The sequence below is a fragment of the Aotus nancymaae genome, unplaced genomic scaffold (genome assembly GCF_030222135.1).
Source record: "Aotus nancymaae isolate 86718 unplaced genomic scaffold, 86718_ANA_hifiasm-v0.15.2.pri h1tg000067l, whole genome shotgun sequence".
In the NCBI taxonomy this organism is placed as follows: domain Eukaryota; kingdom Metazoa; phylum Chordata; class Mammalia; order Primates; family Aotidae; genus Aotus; species Aotus nancymaae.
In genome coordinates, this window is record NW_026988482.1 from 9,724,646 (window position 1) to 9,749,394 (window position 24,749).

General features: G+C 36.9%; 1 protein-coding gene across 7 annotated transcripts in view; it reads left to right on the plus strand.

The window, feature by feature from the left end:
* LPP (LIM domain containing preferred translocation partner in lipoma) overlaps positions 1-24,749 on the plus strand; it is a 725,954-nt gene that overhangs the window by 322,279 nt on the left and 378,926 nt on the right. For all 7 annotated transcript variants that reach the window (XM_012470875.3, XM_064366916.1, XM_021668859.2 and 4 more), the window contains one exon: positions 6,787-6,899. In XM_012470875.3, the coding sequence (XP_012326298.2) occupies positions 6,787-6,899 (113 nt within the window). The remainder of the gene's footprint in view (positions 1-6,786; positions 6,900-24,749) is intronic.

The window sequence follows — 24,749 nt, forward strand, 5'->3', positions numbered from 1 at the left end:
ATGCAAATTGAACATGGAGTTGAAATTGAAATTATAAGGGAAGTCTTCAGTTATTTAGCTTCATAATAAATTGCCTGTAGTCTCTGAGGTGTACATTATAGCTGTGGGATAATTCCATTGCCTTGTGGAGATCATCACTGATGCTACATTTGTTTTACTCTCTCATTTTTCTCTTTAAGGAAACTTCTTCGGGGAGCTTGGTCTCCTCCTCTGAGTGATGGAGTTTGGACTGAGTTGCCCTCTTGTGCATAAGGGAAAAGAAAGAATTGTCATGTATAATGTAGATATTGTACAAGTCGCTTGCATATCATTTAGCTCAGTGATGTTCAAAACGTAAATTGAGACCTATTTCTGGGTCACAGTCAATTTAGTGGGTCACAACCAATATATTTTTTTAAATAAATAGAACATTTCAATGTGTGTTTTATATATATATATATATATATATATATATATATAGTAGGTATGGTTTCATGAAACCTTTTTGTTCTAATATACATGTACATATACATATCTAGATAGCAGTATTACCTCATTATATAAAATATATTTTTTACTCTAGGTTGTGGTCAAAAAAGGTTCAGAGTTACTGTTTTAGCTGCTTTGATTCACAGCTTGAAGTACTATGATTATCTCATTTCATAGGTGAGGAAGACTGAGTCTGCAATTATAGAATTGCCTTGCCTGAAGTAAAGGGTAGAGCTGAGGTTTGTGTTTTAAGTTTTTGGACTTAAGATTTTGTACTATTTTCCCTTCAAACTTTTTTTTTTTTTTTTTTTTGAGATACTCAGGCTGGAATGCAGTGGCTTGATCTCTGCTCACTGCAACCTCTGCCTCCTGGTTCAAGCAATTTTTCTGCCTTAGCCTCCTGAGTAGCTGGGATCACAGGCACGCACCAACATGTCCAGCTAATTTTTGTATTTTTATTAGAGATGGGGTTTCATCCTGTTGGCCAGGCTGGTCTTGAACTCCTGACCTCATGATCTGCCCACCTTGGGCTCCCAAAATACTGGGGTTACAGGCATGAGCCACATGCCCAGCCACCAGTTACTATTAATGGAAATGAATAACTGTCTTTACTTGAGACTTATACTCTACTCACCTTGATTAAAAATTGTTCACCTTGTGTGTGTGTGTATTCCAACCCAATCTCTTTTGATTTCATAATTTAAAATGTGATTAATTTGAGGAGTATCTACATGGTTTTAAAATTACCTTAATATTTAGATTTTCCTCCAACCACCAAAAATTCTCCCCTCAACAAAGTGGGAGAAGCAATAACTTCCAGCTAGAGGAAGCTAGAACCGTGTCACTGCCAGTACAGCCCGTGAGTCTATGTCAGCAGCACCTGAGAGCATGTTGGAAATGCAGAATCTCAGGCCCCAGTGTGGGCCTGAATCAGAGTTTGCATTTTATCTAGATTCCCTGATGATTGGAACATTGACATTTTAGAAGTACTGGTCAAAGGCACCAGGTTTTTTTTTTTTTTGGAGACAGAGTTTTGCTCTGTTGCCCAGGTTGGAGTTTAGTGGTGCAATCTCATTTCACTGCAACCTCCACTACCTAGGTTCAAGAGATTCTCCTGCCTCAGCCTACTCAGTAGCTAGGATTACAGGTGTGCTCCACCACACCTGACTAATTTTTGTATTTTTTATAGACACAGAGTTCCATCATATTGGCCAGGCTGTTCTTAAACTTCTGACCTTGTGATTTGCTCTCTTTGGCCTCCCAAAGTGCTGGGATTACAGGCGTGAGCCACTGCACCTGGCCGACACCAGATCATTTTTTAAAACATCAGTTTAGGAATTGAATGGCTTCTTCTTTTTCAGTCATTCAACCTACAGTTACTGAGGATGTTCTGGCCCAGACCTGTGACTAGGGGTGGGTATATAAAGAGAAATCATGAGTGGACTCTACTTGTAAGAAGCTTCAGTTCTAACCAGGAGGGAGTGATCATAACACACAAATACAATCGAGTATTATGGATGCTATGATAGAACTGTACATAAGGCGCAAAAAGGGCTGCTATCTAAATCTCTGGATGTGTGTGTGGGTTTTATATGGGGATAAAAGATGAAGAAGAGAGTGATGCTTTCTTTGTTTTCTTTTTCTACAACAGTAAATGAATCCAAACTTTCTTGATGATCAGAATTGAATTGTTTCCATGTGTTTTTCTACCCTCCACTAGTAATTTACTTACTTTGCAGGTAAATTCTTGCTGTCTTCACCCTCTGATGGGGGCATTTGTTTCATGAAGGGATAAACAAACTCTGCCTTAGGTGGATGCCTTTCCTATCTGACTGTCGCAAGTGCTAGGGTCACCACAGTGGAGGTGGCTCAGCTGGTCCCAGCTAACCATCCCTGCTTCTCAGTGCCGCAGAGTAAATAAAAGGGAGGGCTTGAGAAAATACGCATAGCTAGGTCCTGGAGTTTTTCCTCACTCCCTTTTCGAGTTAACGATATGCCTAACAGGCTGTTTTCTGAAGTAAATTGGCAGAAAGTAGTGTTTGGGAATCAGAGATGGAATACTTGATTTGTCCAACTCCTTGTTTAACTGCTTCCTGGTGCTACCTCTGGCACACAGCAAAAACCTTCTGAATATTAGCTGAATGATTTGGTTTCACATGGAGCAAATCAAGCAAGATAACTTCTCAGCGTCTCTCCAAGAGAGTGAGAATCCATTTCCTGTTCTATATTTCACCAGCTACATAACTTTGAATAAATGGTTTTATATGAAAAGTGAGGCATAAATATATTTTGTATGTAGGTAGGATTTGGATGATAAGTGGAGGAGTACGGAGGGACCAGGTCTGAAAGCACGTGTCTATAACCACTCTACCATTTCTAAAACTGAACGTTTCCATTTTAGATTTGACATATTACTGCCAATTGCTGGATGGCTTTTTTTTTTTTTCCAAAGCTTGCCTATATGTCTCAGAGTCTGGGAGGTGAGTTGCAATTTCCCTGTAGGTCACAGAATCTGGGAGGCAAGGCAAAGAGGACAGGGCATGCACTAATATGAAGGTCTACAGCTTAGCTCTGCTGGCCGGAAGATATTGCAGCTCATTTGATCCAGGGGCTTTTCTGCAGAAGGGTCACCACCTAGGAATCAAAGCCCCATGCTCTTTCATTGTTTCATTGTTTTCAGAAATCTGTTAGAATGGAAAAGATCTCCTTCCCCCTTCTTCCACTCATATAAATATAGTTCTTTTTGTTTTCCCATTTTTCTTAAACTTGAGAATTCTGCCTTCTCTCTAAAGCTGAACTTATTTTCACAACAACTTAGAGGCATTTTCCCTTGTTTACTTGTCTACTAAAATGATGAGCTCTAAGTCAGAATTCTCTTAAACTTTTAGTCTGATTTAGGTGAGTAATTAGGAGTTTTTCACTGAAACTATATCGGTTAGTTATGCCTCTCTCCAAAAGACCCATTTCTTCCCCTTTTATCGTATTTGTATCTGTTTTCGAGACATTTGCCCATTTCTTTATGTCTTCTGAAAATGTGAGCTCCTCTCTAAGGAATGCAGTAAGGACCCTTTGATGGTTGAGTTTAAAGAACTGAAAACTTTGGTCTGACTTAATAATTGATCTAAATAAAGCAGATAATTATGCGCTTATCATGAGGGCTTTTAATCATCTGCCTTTTCATGCTTTCAATATAGAGTCCATCTTTTCAAGTTGTTTCTTAAATAACAAAAACATTCTACTATTCTTTTTTGTTCCTTTTGACCCTCCCAGGATACTCGTCAACCTGTGCCCCACTATGTCTAAGTTCTATTAGAGAAACAGAGTAAAGAATGATATATTTGGAAGGGACAGACAGTTGTACTTTTTAAGACTAATTTGTTGGGACATTTTGGACTGTTCATGTAGCTTCTTTGTGACATAGTTTATTGAACCTTTCTAATCTTGTGGGTCCAAAGCAGGAGTAACACGTTGTGGTTCTCAAAGTGTGGTCTGAGACCCAGTCACGCCAATCACCCAGGGCCTCTGTTTGATAATATGATCTCTGAGATTTTGTTCAGTTCTGATACTCTCTGATGCTCTGAAATTTTCCCATGATGTAACTGAATCTGATGAAGTATAAAAGGGGGCCCAGGAATCCTTTTATAACGTGAGTGTGAAGAAGACATAGTGATATGACTTAGCTCTGTCTCCACCCAAATTTCATCTCAAATTGTAATCCTCACATGTCAAGGGAGGGATTTGGTGGGAGGTGATTGGATCACGGGGGAGGTTCCCCCATGCTGTTCTTGTGATAGTGCGTTCTCACAAGATCTGGTGGTTTAAAAGTGTATGGCAGTTCCCCCTTCATGCTGTCTCTCTCCTGCTGCTATGTAAGAAGTGCTGGCTTCCCTTTCACCTTCCACCACGATTGTAAGTTTCCTGAGGCCCTCTAGCTATGCTTCCTGTCAAGGCAGCAGAAACGTGAGTCAATTAAACCTCTTTTCTTTATAAATTACCCATAATCAGGCAGTTCTTTGTAGCAGTGAGAGAACAGACTCATGCAGCATAGGTTTAGATAGAACATTTGGAGCTGGAAATTAGGCTGTGAATTTGAGTTGGTAATCAGCAACCTAAACCTTTTTTGTGTCGTCATCTAAGATCTCATTGTGAGCATTCTTTTTATACATTATGACTTTTAAAGGCAGTAAAGAATTCTTGACAGTTATTTTTAATTAACAGGCATTACATATTTTTTCATTCAGTCTGTGGCCAAATGGAAGTTTCTCAATCCTGGCTGCACATTAGAATCACCTAGGTTTTATAGGCGTACTGGTGCCAGACCTCCTCACTCCCTGTCTCCTATCCCCAAGATTCTGATTGAATTGCTGTGAGTTGGAATTTGGACACGAGCATTTTTAAATGTGTTTCCTTGGTGATTCTGATATTTAACCAATTTTTAATACTACTGAATAGAATGAATACAAGTTTATGAGATTTATAATCCACAAAGATATGGACAAATTATTTCCCCAGATTTGTGCACCCAGAGAAAAAGAAAAATAGGAAATTCTTTATGATGTAAGTTATTGAACCTTTAATAACATACAGTGGTTATTAAAGTGTGCTCTCAGTCCCAAAGGCATCAATCACCCAGGATCTTATTAGAAATGCAAATTATTGGACTTCTCCCCAGACATACTGAATTAGAATCTCTGGATCTGAGACCTGGAAATCTGTATTTTAATAAGATATTCCAGAGATATTGATGAACTCTAAAGTTTGAGAACCATCAGCATTGAGGATTGTTGTACGATTCGGTGGCAGTGTATGAAAATCTTAGCATACTACCTGGCATAGAGAGAGTCTGGTAAGCAGAGTACTCTAGAGATAGTGCTTTTGATGGCTTAGTAGTCTGAATTTGGCTTAGGGCTAGACCTGACAGTTCTTGGCTTAGCTACACTTTCAATTCTAAGACTGTTATTTATAAGGCAAATAGAGGCCAAGTGAACCATTTTAAAGGTGTATCAGAACAAAGAAACCTACACACAATCATTCTACTGTGCCCTTCCTTCCACTCTTAGACTTCTCTTTCTGAAGGCCTAAACTGTGTGTTTTGATACTATCCAAAAGCAAGTCATTTAATGATGAAGACTGCTGCTCTACCCTACTAAGTGTTGAGCAACTGAAATGCAAGGAAAAGCTACTCATCCGTAAATAGAAAAGATCACTTCTCCAACACATCAAAAACATTATTTTTAATAGGAAAAGATCAAATAGAGAAAAGGTTAAAAGGTAGAAGTTTCTGTTTCCCCAATACAATTTTTTGCAGACTATTTAAAAAGGTTTTATGCCAGGAAGCATAAGCTCTTGGATATGTGTTTGTAACTTAGATCACAGAGATTGGATTCACTCCCTCAACAACTCTAACAGCAGTGTGCTACTCTTGTTTTTTTCAGGGTTTTTCTCAGTATCCCAAAGTCTCATTACTTCTTGCCTGGATTATGTATAGATTTCTGAATTTGATGTTTCTTATTCATTTCTCCTAATCTGGCCTGCACAGACTTTTAAATTAGTCTTTAGTAAATCATATTGTAACCAAGTGTTCCTTTCTCAGAAATCCTTGGTGGATCCCTGCTGCATGCATGATAAAATTCAAACCCTTTTTTAGATGGGCAGCACACGTAAAAAGCTTAATTTTATCACATATCTAATTTTTATAACCCACTGGCATTATTTTACATTCCTGGGTCCCATGTTTTTGCTATGTCATGACTTGCTTTTTATTATTTATGCCTGGAACTTTCTGATCTCCATGCCTATATTCTCCTGTCTTTCTGCCAAGGATGGATGTGGTCTCTACATCATGTTTCAGGAAAATTATATGATCCACTGAGACTTCCATGCCCTTCCACTTTATCTTAATTTCCAGAGGGTTATTCATGCATCTTCATAAATTACATCTTGTATTATCTTTAGTTGTGTATATTTTTTCCTCCTCAATTTTATTGAAAATGTATTGAGGGCAAGCACCAAAGTGTATACAGTTCAGTAACTCTATCCCCCACCCAAGCTCATTCTTTGCTTTGCTTAATATGTTGACTCCTCTAGACTAGCTTTTATACCATTTTTAAATATCAAATCTGGTCCTCTTTGTTCTGAAAGTTAAGACTACTAATTAAGGCTATTAACTGAACTAAGATGGGGAATAATTGCTATACAACACACAAAAAATTATGTGTCAAAGCTAATTATAAAGAAGCAAAATGCCAGCAAATATATTTTAAGAGTACTGTAACATTGCATCCTTATTAACTTCCTGTGTGTACTTCTTTTTTGTAGGTGATTTTCTTCCACCCCCACCTCCACCTCTAGATGATTCCAGTGCCCTTCCATCTATCTCTGGAAACTTTCCTCCTCCACCACCTCTTGATGAAGAGGCTTTCAAGGTACAGGTAAGAGCTGCAGTTACAGTCATGCTTATAAGCCATCCTAGGAAGCTCATTAATTTCATGATTGTTTCTATGCTGGATAAATATTTATACAGAGCCTGTTGAGAGCTTTACAACTTCCGAAGATCTAAGGTACTTTAATGGAACATGCCCGACTCAAGCTTCCCAGAGTTCTGCTGGCTTACCCTCCAAAGCCCTCAAAATCCTTTTACCTACTAATTTTGTTTCAAATCCCAAAGCCACTTCTTAAGGAATACTATCTGAGAAGTCTACATTTCTTTGTTATTTGGAGGACATACAGACATGTCTTTTTATTGCCATTTTCTCTATCTACAAACATTGCATTCAAATGAGTAAGGCTGACATTTTAAGGCTGTAGTTGCTTCATGTGGATCCTATTGGTCAGCAATATTTTTCTAGCAAAAGCAACATCAAATATCCTTAGGATTTTCTCTTCTGGGTAAGTTGAAGGGCGCACATTATACATATCAATTATATACAACTATTGGGGTCCAGAGAGTCGCAATTGCAAAGTAACTCAGGGCTGGAATCAGATGTGACATTACAAGTGGTTCTTAGACTGCGATCATAGGTAACTGCAGAAAGCTGCCACCTTTTAAGCTGAAGAAGTCCTTCATGTCAAGAAGAAAAGAGAATAAAGTAATAGAATTATTGTTATATTTTTAGATGGTGACTATATTAGTATAGATATATTGAAGAAACAAATGAATCTTCTTTGTCTTTTAGAGAAGCATTGGAAATATTTGTAGATAAAATGGAATGGTGTCTGGTAACTTTTTTCAAAATAGTAAGAGTCGGAAACTACTGAGTGAGAACATGGGTGAAATCAGGTTGGTTATGATTTGATAACTGTTGGGTACATGGAGGTTGATTCTGTTATTCAGTCTACCTTTTAAAAAATATCTAATATTATCATTTGTGGAACATACAATATACTGAATTATTACTCATTAATTTTATCATTTGTTTTACAGTATTATTTTTATTTTTAATTTTTGTAGGTACAAGTAGGTATATGGTATTTGTGGCATACGTGAGATATTTTGATATAGGCATACAGTGTTTTAAACATATACCTTTGTATAAGTTTAAAATATCCTATAGTAAAAAGTATAAAAAAGTCTTGGGGAAAAACTGCTTAAATGGTTTGTTCTATTATCTGCCTTTCTTTCTCCTAAATTTGAGGTTGAGGAAGCTAAATAAAGAAATGATTCATTCACTCAACAAATATTCTGTGTTCCTATGTGGGCATTATTCAAGCACTAGGAATGTTATAGCAAAAACGACAGACACCACTCTGTCCTCAGGGAACGTCAAAGTTAGCGGGACTAGTGGAAATAAACAAGATATATACATTACAAAGTACATTAGAGTGGGTAAGTGGGGAATCAGGGAAGGGGTCTTGCTTACCTAGGGTGGGCCTCATCAATACGGCCGCCCTGAGAAGGTGACACGTAAACAAAGACTTGAAGAAGGAAAGGAGGGAATGAGCTATAGAGATTTCTTGGGGAGTATATTTTCATATAGAGTAGTTGTTAAGAAATAGAAAGCACTTTGGATATTATCTATCACTTGAAATTAGTAAGTTGCAGTTGTAACCTGTAATTTCCAATTCAGTTTGGAGTTCTAGATCTTTTAAGGCTATTAAAAAATGTGTGTATCACAAATATATGCCATGAATTTCTTGCATTTTATTTTGGTGTACATTAGTAAAATCAACTATCAGATGCCAGTAATAAATGAGAGTCCTATAAAGTTTGTATTTATTTTATGCAACAGAACCTTTGTCAAATAAAAACAATATAATTGATTTTTCTTAGTTTTAGTCATTTTTTAATAAGATAAATCCTTAGAATTGCCTGTAATATACGTTTGCTCTTATTTTGTTGAGGTTGGTTTATTGCATATTGTTTAATATGCACAATTTTTAAAGTCACTGACTGTTTCCTCTCTTACATTGTCGTAGAAACTATCCTGTTGCATTTTAAATCTTTAGTTCTGAAAATGTTGTTTGAAGTAGTGACAGAAGACTTGTGATTGAAAACTAGTTGCACAGCTTATTCTAGTTGTACGATCTTGAGCAGGGCATGCTGAATCCCAGTTTCCTCTTAATGAAAAACAAAGCAAATATATATATACCCCCCTTACAATTAAATGAAGTACAGATGGCTTTGAAGGTGTTAAACCGAAAGGGCTATACAAATATTTTGATGTTATATTAGAAGAACTATTAATATGTAAGGAAAATAACAAGAATTTTCCAGTGGGTTCCATTAAAAAATTCAAACACGGGGCCTTCAATAAATTATGAAGAATTTTTTTTCATGTGGACCTTGTTCTGTTAGATGTACTCAAGCCATGGCTTTGTTTTTGAAGAGGAAGGAAGTAAACAAAATGCCTGTTGCCATGTTGGCTTATGTTCTCTGTAAAACAGAAGGGAGAAGGATAAAAAATAAAATACAGTTTGCCAAATGGAAAAGGACAAATCTGGTAGGGAGAGGCCTGTTATTTTTGAGACGCTTCCTCTGGAAGATTGTTGATAAGTTCAAAAGAAAATGGACATGCCCTCCCGTTGTGTAGTGGTGACTTAGATGTGATAGCAGCTTGGCCCTGCTCTGGTCATGTGTGTACCACCTAGAGATATGAGCCATGATAGAGCCTAAAGTGGTATGATCACTGGAGAAAATTTTGCATACTTTCCTCTTAGCTATGGTAAAACCTCATATTGCCAAGTCCAAATTATAGCTGGTAAATGTGTGTTTTTATGTAGAAGACTGTTTATGTTTCCAGCCAGATTTTCAGGTCAGAGCCAAAAGAATGTCTACTAAGAGTGATTATAAGATTTGTAAGATTCTCAGAGCAGAAAGGGACCTTAGCGATCATTTAGTCTAACTCTGGTGCCACGTGTCTAGTTGCAGTCCTTTCAAGAACTTGCTAAATTAATTTCCTTTTTTTTTTTTTTTTCCGGAAATGGGGAAACTGAGACCCAAGAAGTTCTGAATCTTGGATCCTCTGGTTTCTGACAGAGCTTACTGAATTTGAAAAGTCTTGATTCCTGGCCTTGACTTTCTTCCTGCTGTCCCACATGGCCCATGAACTTGGCTTTGCTTTACTTCTCTCTCAGACGGCAAGGCTCTGAGATTTGGCGCAGAGGGTTACATGTTTTTATTTGGAAGGACCAGGTGATGCTTGAGTTTTCCTTGGCTGTCTGAGTTTTTGATGTATGCTATAAGCCTTTATTCCTTCAAAAAAAGGCAAATATTTAGTCTTAAGGATTCTGGTTTAACAATTCTCATTTTCATGTGGAAAGATGAATCTTGGAAAACAGGTGAGAGTTTTGGTTTGCTTCTCTGTCAGAATTAACGTGACCTCCATGCCTGTGATGTTTGTAGTGACACTTTAGCAGTCACTTTATTAATTCATTTGTTCTTCATTCATTCAGTGTAAATTGAATACTTCTTATAAGTTGACATATATGGTAATGATTATAGCCTTAGAACTTGGCATCGTAGTTTAATACTCTGAGTCTCAATCTTGGGACAGTCAGTCAGTTTTATTCTCTTCTGACACCCCAGTTGGCAATTTCTTCCTCTTTTCAGCCAGCTCATAGGCAGGTATTATATAACATTGCTTAGTATAGTTACAAAGAAGGTACATGTCTCAGAATTTCAGGCTTTCAAGGAAATTAGAGTTGATACATGCAAGTCCCTTTCTGTTGTTTGATTGTTGTAATTTTTTCCGATATAACAGAATGTTTATGGGTAACTATGATAGGTGAGGCAGTGCTGCAGGGTAAGGAGATGGATTAGATATAGTACTCAGAATCACATTTGGCAGATGCGTATACACAGTCATTTAAGTCATTTTATGGTAAATTATGTTTTAGTCATCATACTTTGATCAGAAGCACAATCTAAGTCCTAAGTTAGTGATAGAGAGTGAGGGAAGTAAATTAACTGTGATTGGAGCAAGAAGTCTTCATAGAAACAACTTAAATGGAACTGAACTTTGATGGTTGGGTGGGACCTTAATTTTCAGATAGGGGAGTGGATTTCTCAGCAATAAAGTAAAAGAATTAAAACACAGAGGGAGGAAAGCTCAAAGTAAGTGTGATAGGCCTTGTGTGTCTAGCTGTGGAACTTTCTCTTTGTTCTGAAACCATTGACAATTTATTGGAGGGGGTTGTTGTTATTTTAAATATAAGGGCGATATCCCCAGATCTGTCATTGGATACCAAGTGGTGCTGTTAACATAAATTAAGGCAAAACATATTGCACTTGCAGGAAACCCCATGCAAACAATTGTGTGTTGTCTGGTAGACTTCCTTCAGATCGTTGGGCACTTGCTTGTTGGTAGCTGATGGCTCTGAGTTCAGGGGCTCAATATTTAACTTCCTCTTTTTATGATATCTTTGCTTGTCTTTTCTTGGTGACTTCCAGTTGACAGCTTCTAATTCTGCTTCTGTGTTTGTTTCCTAGTCCTGTGGCTTGCTTTTATTTGCCTACTATCCAGTATCTGCATAACTCTGGTCTTCCTCTCTCCTTTGCTGTTCGGTCCTGCAAAATGGTCAGGCTTGCTAGTGTAACTCCAGTCCCTCCATGTTAGAAAACAGAGGGGTTTTGTCCATTGGTGATTACTTCAAATGTTAAAAATTTCTCTTTGTTTATTGAAAAGGAATTTGTCACTTTATGATTTCTTCACATTGATTTTCTTTTTCCCCTTTTAAAACATGATGCAAAGTCAATGGTCAGGCCAGGAGAGATAGGTGCTGTGTGTCTCAAGGAGTTGATGAGTAAAACTACTGAAAGATGTTACTTTTCTAAGGAGTGAGTAAGCACAGACATGAGCTATGCCCAGAATTAGTGGAAAAGAACAGAAACCTCTGAAATTATTTATTTTAAAGTCAGCCTCCAAAGGCTCTTAAGCAAATAGTCCTATTCTTGTGAAAACAATTCAAAGCTCATATATGTGTGTGATGAATAGTGGCTTATAATCACTTTTCTGTTTTTGTTTTTATTATTTGAGATAGAGTCTTGCTCTGTCACCCAGCCTCTACCTCTTGGGTTCAAGCGATTCTCCTGCCTCAGCCTCCCTGTCTCAGCCTCCCGAGTAGCTGGGACTAACAAGCGTGCCCCACCATGCCTGGCTAATTTTTGTATTTTTAGTAGAGATGGGGTTTCACCACATAGGCCAGTCTGGTCTTGAACTCCTGACCTCAGGTGATTCGCCTGCCCGGACCTCCCAAAGTGCTGGGATTACAGGCATGAGCCACTGCCTCCTGCCTCATTTTTCTTCTTACTCATTTTACATGTTTAATTTAACAATGATAATTTGAAAGTCAATTCAAGTTTTAGCAAAACTGGCACTGGAATTTTTGTCTTGTGATTCCATCTAGGGCTATCATGGTCTCAGGTATAGAACAACAGGATTTTGCTTCTAGACGTGAAGAACTCAAACTCACAGTATGGCCACGTTCACTCATGAACTCACAGAAAATGGACAGCTGGACTGGTTCTACGTGGGTTGGACAACCTTATCATAAAAGCCTGTCTTTCTGCTACCAGTTAGTGTGACGAGGGAGGAGGAGGCTGGGTACCAAAAGAGGTCCAGGCTATGGAGGTTAAGAGTAGAGGTAGTGGACAGTGTTGCCAGGGCAAAAACAAAAGGGTCAGCAAAAGCTTTAATGCATTCTAAAATGCTTGTTTTCTGCAGGGTGAGAATACATGGATATCTTGATCCATGAAAACATACCAAATTGGTGATTGAGATGCTGATTTCTTCTTGGCCCTTTGCCTAGTTCCTTTTGGGTCAGCAAGCCCCAGTTGATCTGAAGCTTGTTTGTGATCCTGACAGCAGCAGCAGGAGCAGCAGGAGCAGCAGGAGCAGCAGGAGCAGCTTGCTTTGAGATTATCCCCTACTTTTATGGTCCCCATATGTAGGTCATTGTGTGTTTGTTAAGGTTGGGTAGGCTCTTAGGCAAGTCACTCCCTCTGGTCAATGTGACTTTCTAGGAGAGAATGTCACAGTTTTCTTGGTTGGTTTTTGCTCTGAATCATCCTCTGATTCGTTATTCAGATAAGAAAAGGGAAATTTTTTGCTGTCTGGACTTGTATAAACTTCTGACAGTAGCTAACCTGGAGTCCAGGGGAGTATTCCAATACAATGTTTCATTTAGCATTTGGAAACTTTTCATGTAATATCATGGTTTCTCTTCTTTATTTTTTAAGAACTTATTTAAAGAGGTAAACCTTTCCCCTGGGATTGATAATGGAATATATGTACATATACATACACACACCTGCTTACCTATGTCAGTGATACCTGATTACCACTGCCACTACACCTTGAAATAATTTATGTCACATTTATATTCTCTGCAGTGGAAGATTGGTTAACTGCTGGACAAAAAAAAAAAAAAAAAAAAAATGTTACGAGACAATTGATGGTGGTTAGTTCTGTTGAAGGTAGGAAAAACCAATGAGATTAGCTTTGCCTTAGCTCCTGAGTTTCTGTAGGGAGTAATCTACTATGCTTGCATATTACAGAAAATTTCCTTTGCTCAAAGTTAAGTGAAACTGCAGTTGATTCTTTTTGAATCAGTGAAAATTTTTATCCCATTTTGTCTCTCCCGTCAAGAGTCTTGGTGGTTTCTTCAAAGGTAAAATGTACTTAATTGCTTTTCTAACTTACAAAAAAGTAGTGTGTCTTTTTCAATTTATAAAAAAGTAATGTCAGCCGGGTGTGGTGGCTCTTGCCTGTAATCTCAACACTTTGGGAGGCTGAGGCAGGCAGATTACCTGAGGTTAGGAGTTCAAGACCAGACTGGCCAATATGATGAAACCCTGTTGTTACTAAAAATACAAAAATTTGCTTCATGTGGTTGTGTGTGCCTGAAATCCGAGCTACTTGGGAGACTGAGGCAGAATAGCTTAAATCTAGGAGGCGGAAGCTGCAGTGAGCCGAGATTGTGCCATTGCATTCCAGCCTAGGTGTCAAGAGCAAAATTCCATCTCAAAAAAAGTAATGTAAACAAATCAAATGATGTAGACTAGATATTTTCAAATTTATTTCTCTAAGAGGAATAAATTATGATCTTTGTATATATCCTGCTCCCAATAAATACGCCAAATGAAGCTTCAACATTCTTCTCCTCCCTGCTCCATTCCAAGTTTTATTAAAATAATTTGCAAAATATGTTGTACCATTTTTAACTTTATAGCAAATCTCTCTTGAGAATTGTTTCTTGCATTAAATTTTATAACCACATTAGTAGTAAACTGTAACTTTTACCTGTTTACTATACTGTTTTCTGTTTACTATTTTTTTTCTTGTATTCCTCATCTTGATTCTTTTCTTTTTTGTTCTTTTTTCTGCCATAGTACTTAATCAAGTAATTTTATGGGAAGGCTACATGCATGATATATTTCCTGAGTCTTTGTATATCTGAAAATGCATTATTATTACCTTTATATTTGAGTAAAAGTTTGGCTCTAAGTAGAATTCTCAGGTCAATTTGCTTTACTTCAGTATTGTACCAAGATTTCCACACAATCATTTAGTAATCAGTGCTACAGATGAGAAATCTGATGCCAGACTGATTCTTTTTCCAGTTTAGTAAATTTTTCTTGTTTGGTCAATAGGCTTTATTTGTGGGATTCAGCAATATTACTGAACTGTGTCTAGACACAGCTCGCTTTTTACCTGCCCTATTTCTACTTGAGTAAAGTTTTCTTTAACTGAAAGGAATTTTCTTCTTTCTTTTTTTCTTTCTTTCTTTTTTTTCTTTCTGCAGCCTTGAGCTCCTGAGCTCAGGTGATTCTCCTGCCTCAACCTCCTAAGTAGCTGGACCTAAAGGTGTATACCACCATGCCCTGCTAATTTTAAAATGTTTTTGTCGAGGCAAGGTCTTGCTATTTTGCACAGACTGGTCTTGAACTCCTGGCCTCAAGCAATTTTCCTGCCTTGACGCCTCCCAAAATGCTGAGATTACAGGTGTGAACCAGAGCTCCCAGCCAAGATTTTCTTATAATATTTTGAAAACCTATTTTAATTTTTCATTCACCGTTTTCTTCTTTATGAATTCCTACTCTGTGGAATTGGATTTCTTCTCTATTCTTCATATTAGTTTTCTTTTTCCAATAGTTCTATTACGTGGAGGGATTTCTGTTGCTTACTTCCCTTTTTCATTTTTAATTTTTGTGGTAATAGTCTGCTTTTGACTTATAAATGCTCTATTAAACTGAATTTGGGGAGAATATTTGGTAGGAGTGGCTCTGGATATCTGTTGTTCAGGGTAAATAGCTTGCATTTAAAACTTTATCTTTTATCTAAATCAGGAATATATAGTTCTTTAAATGCAGGGTGGCCATAGGGTGTATACATCTAGTCTTCGCCCATGTGTGTAATTAGGGGACGCAGGACAGCAAAAGAATTGCTCTCAGATGCACAGGTCAAGAATAGACCAGCAAGGTTTATCTGGGTCCTCAAGGCTGATGTTTTGGGGATCCATAGCCAGGTAGCAAAGCCCCTACTTCACATGCCATACAAGTATGCCAAGGGAGGGCTGCAGGAGCTGTGGCAGCCCTGTGTGTATTGGTCTCTGGTTGAGTTCTCAGCCTTTTCAATTTCCTCCCTCATTGTGTTTTCATTGATGACTTTGCTTCTCAATGACAAACTGTCACCAGCAGTGTTGGGACTTGTGGCAGGGTCCTTTTTGTTTGAAAGCATAAACTCATTAAATGATTTCGCTGCTCTTCTGACTGACTTTCACTACATCCATTACTGACTTTCTAACATCCATTCTAAAGAACCTTGCCCCATCCCCTCATCTTTTTTGTTGTGGCAGCTTGAAGTGTGCTCAGATCCTGACATCTTTTCCTATGTATCTCAAGCTCACTTTGCTGCTTGTGAGGCGTTTATCACAGAAAAGTGCTCCCTGATAGCATGTATAAGCCAAAGAAAGCTTCAGCGACAGCATAATGCGATGGTTCACAATGCAAGTGCTAGTCCAGGATTCCTGGGTTCACATCTGGCTTCCTCCTCACTAGCTGCCTCACTGTGGTATGCTGCCTAACGTTTCTGTGGCCGACTTAAATCCTCTGCAAAATGGGTGATTGTTGTGAGGTTTCAAAGACATAATGCACATAAAGAATATTTTATGTTATTGACATGGCCTAAGACTTAGTAATTTTTTTTACTGTTGTGATATTTTGGGCTAGGAGATCTCTGTGATGGGTTTTGCCACAGTTGTCACTGACATGTGATTTGTACCATGCTTCCTTAGAGTTCACCAGTGATCCTATCCCTTACTATTATAAGCTTCAGGATTTCATATATATAATATATATATGTATATTTTGAAAAAGAAATACTCCCACAAACTTCCTCTGTAAAATGAATGATTGAATTAAATAATCATGTAGATCTCTTACGGCTCTAAAATTCAATGCCTTGGTAATAAAATATCACTTCTTTGTAATTTCATGGTGATTTATAATTTACAAAATACATTATAACAGCACAAGTATAATTTAACTAATGAAATAAAAATGAGGTTCCAAGAGTTGAAGGAACTTTGTTTAGATCTCAAAGTGTCATGGCAGCAGTGACTTATTTTTAAATAGACAATAACGAAATGCATTTCAGGGACTTTTTACAAATGAGAGAATGTCAGGAACCTCTTAAATCCTCAGAAAGCAGCCAATGTTATCAATAATATATGTTGATATTTAGTAGCCAGGAACCACCGAGATAGTTTACTTTGCAATTTTTTAGTGGAAAATTAGCACAGCTTCCATCCTGGCCTCTGGCATATTCTCCGACAACCCCCTCACAGATTGTATCATATACCTCTTTTCCATGGATTTGGTAAGGAAGCCTTATTGGGCCCACAAATCCTTTAGTTCTTTTGTAATTTACATAATCCAGTCAACAGGGGCAAAAAAACACCTTGTTCTAAAAGAAGGAGTAAAAGGGAGTAGAGGATGCCGGCATCAAAAGCCTAGGGCACTAACTCATATTTTAGTTCTGAATATACTACTTTGAAACTCTAATATTTGAGAAACGTTTTCTGTGCGTAGCTGATTTTGCTGGATCTATTCAAAAGTCAAGAATTTTTGTACTCTTACTAGATAAAATGTATTATAACATGGGGTGTTTATACCAGTCTTTGAGGGGTTAAGCTATTATTATCATTATTTTATCATTAGCTTTTGTGAGTTTGACTTTACAGGGCCTCCTTTCCTGTAAATTCCAAAACGCATGTTGTGATAGAGTCTTGCTCTGTCACCCAGGCTGGAGTGCATAGTGTGATCTCCACTCACTACAACTTCCATCCACCTCCAGGGTTCAAGGGATTCTCCTACCTCAGCCTCCCGAGTAGCTGTGATTACAGACATGTACCACCATGCCCAGCTAATTTTTGTATTTTTTTTAGTAGAGACAGGGTTTCACCATGTTGGCCAGGCAGGTCTTGAACTCCTAACCTCAAGTGATCTGCCTGCTTTGACTTCCCAAAGTGCTGAGATTACAGGTGAGCCATTGGGCCCCACAGACGTTGCTTTTTTAAATAAAAGGCTTTCATATACTTTATCACGCTTAAATCTTTAGACAACTTTTGCAAAGGGAAAGGTAGGGAGGATTCAGCATCTTGTGAAGGTGCTGAGGCTTTGAGGTTATGCGGCATTTCAGGTTTCCATGGGCTTAACTGGCCCAGGCAGGGATCAAGCTCTCTGTCTTTTTGAGACATGCCAGTCCATTTCTCTCTCCATTGCCGTCACTGCTGTATTGTTATTCTCCCTTTATATTCATTTTTAGTGAAGGAAACAAAACACCAGTTGTCACTTTCCTTTCCAAGTATTTTCATGATTTGCTGTCATGAGTTCTGTTGTAGAATCCTCTATTGTAATATTGTCTTCAGATTTTAAAAAAATGTGTATATATTGGAAGAAAGCACTGTGGTGTAAAGTACAGGAAACTATGTACAGATCTGTAAAATGAAATTGTTTTCACATTTTTAAAGTTAGTTTTATATGCATTTAGTCAATAAAATGTAGTAAAGATAGCAAAGTCAATCTTTCTTACTCTTAAAAAATAAGGAAAATTTCTCCAACTAGTGGGAAAAAATGTTTTTATGAATACAGGATTGATACAAGAACAAGAGCATTCGTATTATAAGAAATATGTTTTCTGTTATTTTTTGAAATAAAGAATTTGGTTTATGAGAGGCTTAAAAAATGAATAAATTCCCTTCTTTCCTGATAGTTTCCATTGTTCCTTTTGGGATTAAAGGAATGTGAATCTATCCTACAGCCATTTCCTCTCTGAACTGTAGATGATACATCAAGATGTGATTTGGGGCAGATCAAGCCTTAGAGCTGAATCTCAAGTTTCTTTAGCTCTAGAAGTAGTATGATAATATGTTAATTCTATACGTCCTATCTTCTGGGCTTTTTGACATTCATAGCATTTCTAAACAAGTAAAAGATTTATCTTAATAAAATTTTAACAATTTTTTCATTCTCCTTGAGCTTTAATTCTTTCCATTAGAAATTATATCCTCCCCATATTTAGAGCAATGAATAATTGCATAACTTTTAAATTGTGCATTAGATGGTATTGTGTAAATTGAAAAGAGAATGAGAAACTGTTTCCTGAACAGAGATTTACTGATTCAAGGTTCAGTGTCAGAACTTCATAGACAATCTGGTCACCTAGAGTTAGGTATTTCATGAAGAGATGATCAAACAATTGAACAGAAAATACAGCAACCAGGAAGCGTGTTTCACTGTCGACATTCGGCAGCCTTCATCATTTTTATCATTTTGTATCAAGCCATTTTGTAAGTAGATATGTGCCTAGAGGATTGTGTTTATTTCCTTTTAACTCACTGAAAGTCACACAGTGTCACTTTAGTAATTCTCTTCTTGCCCAGTGGGGATAGAAACCAGTTTTGGGCCATGGCAAGAAGTATTTTCATAGAGTTACAGATTCATTAAATGAGACCCTCTCTCCTTCCCTTCCCACCCTCTGTGCTTCTGTCTATGATGGGGAGTTAAGCAACAGTCCCAACATGAACTAACTCATTTCAGTACTAGGGAAATGGTTCTCGTATGGCTTTACCACCTCCTCTGGTTCTGCAACGACTATTCTTTTTCTGACAGCTTCTTCTACCTCTTCCAGTCAGGCACAACTCTTGATGACTTGGACCTCCTATGTTCTTTTTGTTACGTTAGCTTGTAAAATTGTGGTAAAATACACATAATATAAAGTTTACTATCTTCACCATTTAATGTACTGTTTAGTAGCAAGATGATGGAGTACATTCATATTGTTTTGTAACTATCATCAGTATCCATCTTCAGAACTCATTTAATCTTGCAAAACTATACCTCTATACAGCTTCACCAATAACTCCCCATTCCACGCTCAGGCAGCTCCTGGAAACCACCATTCTACTCTCCGTCTTTACGATTTTAACTTCACAAGTACACAGTATAATTGTAATCATATAGTGCTTGTCTTTTTGCAAGTGGCTTATATTACTTAGCATGATCTCCTCAAAGTTTATCGATTTTATAGCATATGCATGCCACACACACATATATATGTATGTCATGTTTTGCTTATCCATTCATGTTAATAGACACTTGGGTTCCTTTCCCAGTTTACCTACTGTGGGAATAATGCTGCTATGAGTTTGGATGTACAAATAACTCTTTCAGACCCTGCTTTCAGTTATTTTGAGTATATAACCAGAAGCGAATTGCTAGATAACAGGGTAATTCTATTTTTACTATTTTGAGGAACATTCATACCATTTTCCACAGCAGGTGTACTGTTTACATTTCTCACAACAGCATACAAGTTCCAGTTTCTCCACATTTCTGCCATAACTTTTTATTCTTGGTAATAGCCATCCTAATGGGTGCAGAGTGATATTTCATTGTAGTTTTGATTTGCATTTATCTAATGATTAGTGATTGTGGACATCTATTCATGCATGTATTAGCCCTTTGTATATATATCTTCTTTGGAGAAATGTCTATTCAAGTTCTTTATTCATTTTTGAATTGGGTATTTTTTTTTCTTTTTGAGTTTTACAAGTTCTCTATGTATTCTGAATATAAATCCCTTATTAGATATGATTTGATAATACTTTCTCCCATTCTGAAGATTGCCTTTTTACTCTGTTGATACTGATTTTAAATTTTTATGAAATTTCAATTTGTCTCTTGTGTTATATGTGTCTTTTGTGTCAAATTAAGACATTTGTTGCCAAATTCAATATCATGATGCTTCTGCATAAGTTTTATTCTAATCTGCAATTTTAGGTGTTACCTTTAGGTCATGCATCCATTTTGAGTTAACTTTTATAATTATGTTAGGAAAGAGTCCAACCTTATTCTTTTGTACATGGATATTAAATTTTCCTGGCACCGTTTGTTGAAAAGACTGTCCTTCCCCTGTTAAATGACCTTGATGCCCTCGTAGACAGTTATTTGAACACGTATGTGAGGGTTTATTTCTGAACTCTCTCTTATGTGTCATTGTGCCAATACCTCACTGTTTTGTTTACTTTAGATTTGTATTAATTTTTGAAATCAGCAAATGTTGGTTCTCCACTTTTGTACCTTTTTATTCAGGATTGTTCTGTCTATTTGAGGTCATTTGATATTCCATATGAATTTTAGGGAGACTGCAGTGAGCTGAGATTGTGCCATTGTACTCCAGCCTGGCACCTGGTGACAGAGCAAGACCTGTCTCAAAATAATAATAATAATAATAATAATAATAATAATAATAATAATAATAAATCTCACTTGGCCATGGTGTATAAACCTTTTAATATGCTATTAAATTTCATTTGTGATATTTGATTGAGGATATTTGCATCAATATTATGGATATTATTCTATAGTTTTCATGTAATATCTTTGTCTGACTTTGGTGTCATAGAATGAGTTGGGAGTGTTTCCTTTTTTAAAAGTTTTTGGAAAGATTTGAGGATAATTGTTAGTTCATCTATAAATGTTTTATAGAATTTACTAGTGATGCCATTGGTTCCAGATTTTTTTCTTAGGAGATTTTGGATACTGATTCAATCTTCTTAGTATTTATAGCAGATTCAGATTTTTTATTTTTGGTTTAGTCTTGGTGCATTTTGTGTTTCTTGGAAAATTTCCGTGTCAATTGGGTTATCCAATTTGTTGCCACACATTTGCTCATAGTACTCTCTTAAATCCTTTTTATTTCTGTAGAATTGTTAGTAATATCCCTACTTTTGTTTCTGTCTTTTGTAGTCTGAATCTTCCCTCTCTCTGTCTTTCTTCATCTAGCTAAACGTTTGTCAATTTTGTTGATCTTTTGAAGAACGATTAGTTTTTGTCAGTATTTCTCTATTATTTTTCTAATTTCCATTCTACTTATTTCTACTCTTACCATTTTTTTTTTTTTTTCTGAAACAGTTTTGCTCTGTTGTCTAGGCTGGAGTGCAATGGCATAACCTTGGCTCACTGCAACCTCCACCTCCCCAGGTCCAAGCTATTCTCCTGCCACAGTCTCCCAAGTAGCTGAGATTACAGGTGTCTGCCACCACACCTGGCTTTTTTTTTTTTTTTTTTTTTTTTTGTATTATTAGTAGAGATGGGGTTTCATCATGTTGGTCAGGCTGGTCTCAAACTTTTGACCTCAGGTGATCCACCTGCCTTGGCTTCCCAAAGTGCTGGGATTACAGGTGTGAGCCACCACGCCCATCCTCTACTCTTACCTTTATTATTTCTTTCCTTCTTGTAGATCTGGGGATAGTTTTTTTTTCTTTTTAAGTTTCACAATTTGTAGATTAGGTTGCTGGTCTGACATATTTCTTATCTTTAACTTTAATGGTGTGTAGCTATACATTGCCTTATTAGCACTTTCACTGTTTCCTGTACGTTTGGTATGTTTTCTTTCATGTTCATTCATTTTTAGGTATTTTTCCATTTCCCTTGTGATTTCTTCTTGGATCCATTGTTTAAGATTATATTTTCTAATTACTGCAAATTTGTGAATTTTGCAGTTTTACTTAACATCTATTGATTTCTAACTTTATCCCATTGTACTCAGAGACGATACTTCTTTTGACATCTAATTTTTCAAATCTGTTGACACTTAGTTTATGGGCTTATTCATGTTCTATCCTGGAACATCTCCCATGTGCACATGAGAAGAAGCTGTATTCTATTGTTGTTAGGTAGATTGTTCTGTGTATTTCTCTTATATATATGGCTGTATATGTATATGTATTTGTCTAAGAGACATATAAAGAATAATCTACCTAACAACAATTACAGATCTAATTAGTTTTGTTTGTTGTTCAAGTCTTCTTTTTCCTGACTTATCTACTATCTGGTTGTTCTATCCATTGTTGGATATTGAAATCTCTATTATTATGTAACTTTCTATTTCTTTCTTCAATTCTGTTAATTTTTGGTTTATATATTTTGATGACCTTTTATTATATGTATATACATTTACAATTGTTATATATTCTTGCTGTATTGAGCCTTTTATTAGTATAATGTTCTGTATCTCTTTTATCTTTTGCCTTTTTTTGACTTAAACTCTATTTTATGTGATATTTTGCTACTCTGTTTTTTGTGGGTTGCTGTTTGTATGAAGTAATGTTTTCTATCCTTTCACTTTTAAACTCTGTGTGTCTTTGGATATAAAATGAGTCTCTTGTAGGTAACATTATGTGTTTTAATTTATTCTGCCAATCTGTCTTTTGACCAGATAATTTAATTCATTTACTTTTAAAGTAATTATTGATAAGCAAAGAATTACGTCTTATTTTTCTACAGATGCTCCTTCACTGTGATGGGGTTATGTCCCAATAAACATGTGTTAAGTTGAAATTATTGTAAATGTAAACACATTTAATATACCTAACATACCAAACATCATGGTTTAGCCTAACTTACTTTATTATTTTTCTTTTGCCATTTCAACAGTTTAAAGTGTACATGTCAGTGCATTAAGTACATTCAAATTCTTGTGCCTACTAGGCTCAATGTTTTAATAATCCCATACTGAAACAGTATAGTCATTAAACAGTAACTAGCCTCAACATTTTAATAATCCTGTACTGAAACAGTGCAGTCATTAAACAATAACTCCCTGTTTCTACTTCTACCCAGCCCCAGTAACTCCTGTTCTCTGTCCCTATGAATCTGACTATACTATTCCACATAAATGGAATCACACTGTATTTGCTGTTTTGTGTCTGGCTTACTTCACTTAGCTAGCATAGGGTATTAAAGGTTTATCCATGTTGTAGCATGTGTCAGGACTTCATTCCTTTTTAAGGCTGAATAATAACCCATCATGTGTATATACTACATTTTCTTTATCTACTTAATGATTCCATGGACATTTTGGTTGTTTTTACCTTTTGGCTGTTATGGATGAAGAAAATGTGGCACATATACACCATGGAATACTCTGCAGCCATAAAAAAGGATGATTTCATGTCCTTTTCAGGGACATGGATGAAGCTGGGAATTATCATTCTCAGCAAGCTGACACAAGCACAGAAAACCAAATACCACATGTTCTCACTCATAAGTGGGTGTTGAATAATGAGAACACATGGACACAGGGAGGGGAACATCACACACTGGGGCCTGTTGGAGAATGTGGAGTGGGACTAGGGGAGGGACAGCAGGGGTGGAGGGATTGGGGAGGGATAACATTAGGATAAATACCTAATATAGGTGATGAGGGGATGGAGGCGGCAAACCACCATGGCATGTGTATGCCTATGTAACAATCCTACATGAGCTGCACATGTACCCTAGAACTTAAAGTATAATTAAAAAAAAAAAGAGTAATCAAAACTGAGCATTGAGAAAAAAAATCTTACATATTAAAAGAATAAAAGAAGGAAATGACACTATCAATGCAATTGATGCAGAAAAATTATTAGACAAAATTCAACATCTTCTCATGACTAAAACATTCAACAGGCTGTGTGCGGTAGCTCACTCCTGTAGTCCCAGCACTTTGGGAGGCCTAGGTGAGCAGATCACTATGAGATTTCATCTCAAAAAACCCCAAAAAGGAAAAAAACATTCAACTAACTGGTACATCAAAGGATACTATTGATGGAGTAAAAAGGCAACCCACAAAATGGGAGAAAGCGTTAGCAAATTACGTGACTGATAATAGATTAGTATCTAGAATAATTGAAAAAATCCTACACTTCAACAACAAAAAATGGACAACCCAATTAAAATAAAGGGCAAAGACTGGGTGCATGGTGGCTCATGCCTATAATCCCAGCACTTTGGGAGGCTGAAGCACATGGATCACTTGAGACCAGGAGTTTGAGACCAGCCTGGCCAACATGGTGAAACCCTGTCCCTACTAAAAATACAAAAATTAGCCAGGCGTGGTGGTGCGCACCTGTAGTCCCAGCTACTCAGGAGGCTGAGGCAGGAGAATCACTTGAACCCAGGAGGCAGAGCTTGCAATGAGTGGAGATTGTACCACTGCACTCCAGTCTGGGCAGCAGAGGGAGACTCCATCTCAAAACAAAAACACAAACAAACACACAATAAATAACAAAGGGCTTGAATAGACAGTTCTTCAAAGAAGATATAGAAATGGGGATAAGCACATGAAAAGATGCTCAACACTGCTAATCATCAGGGAAATGCAAATCAAAACCACAAGAAGACACCACCTCACAGTCATTAACATGGCTATTTTCAGGAAAACAGAAAATAACCAAATGTTAGTGAGAATGTGGACGAATTGGAACCCTTGTGAGTTGCCAATAGAAATGTAAAATGA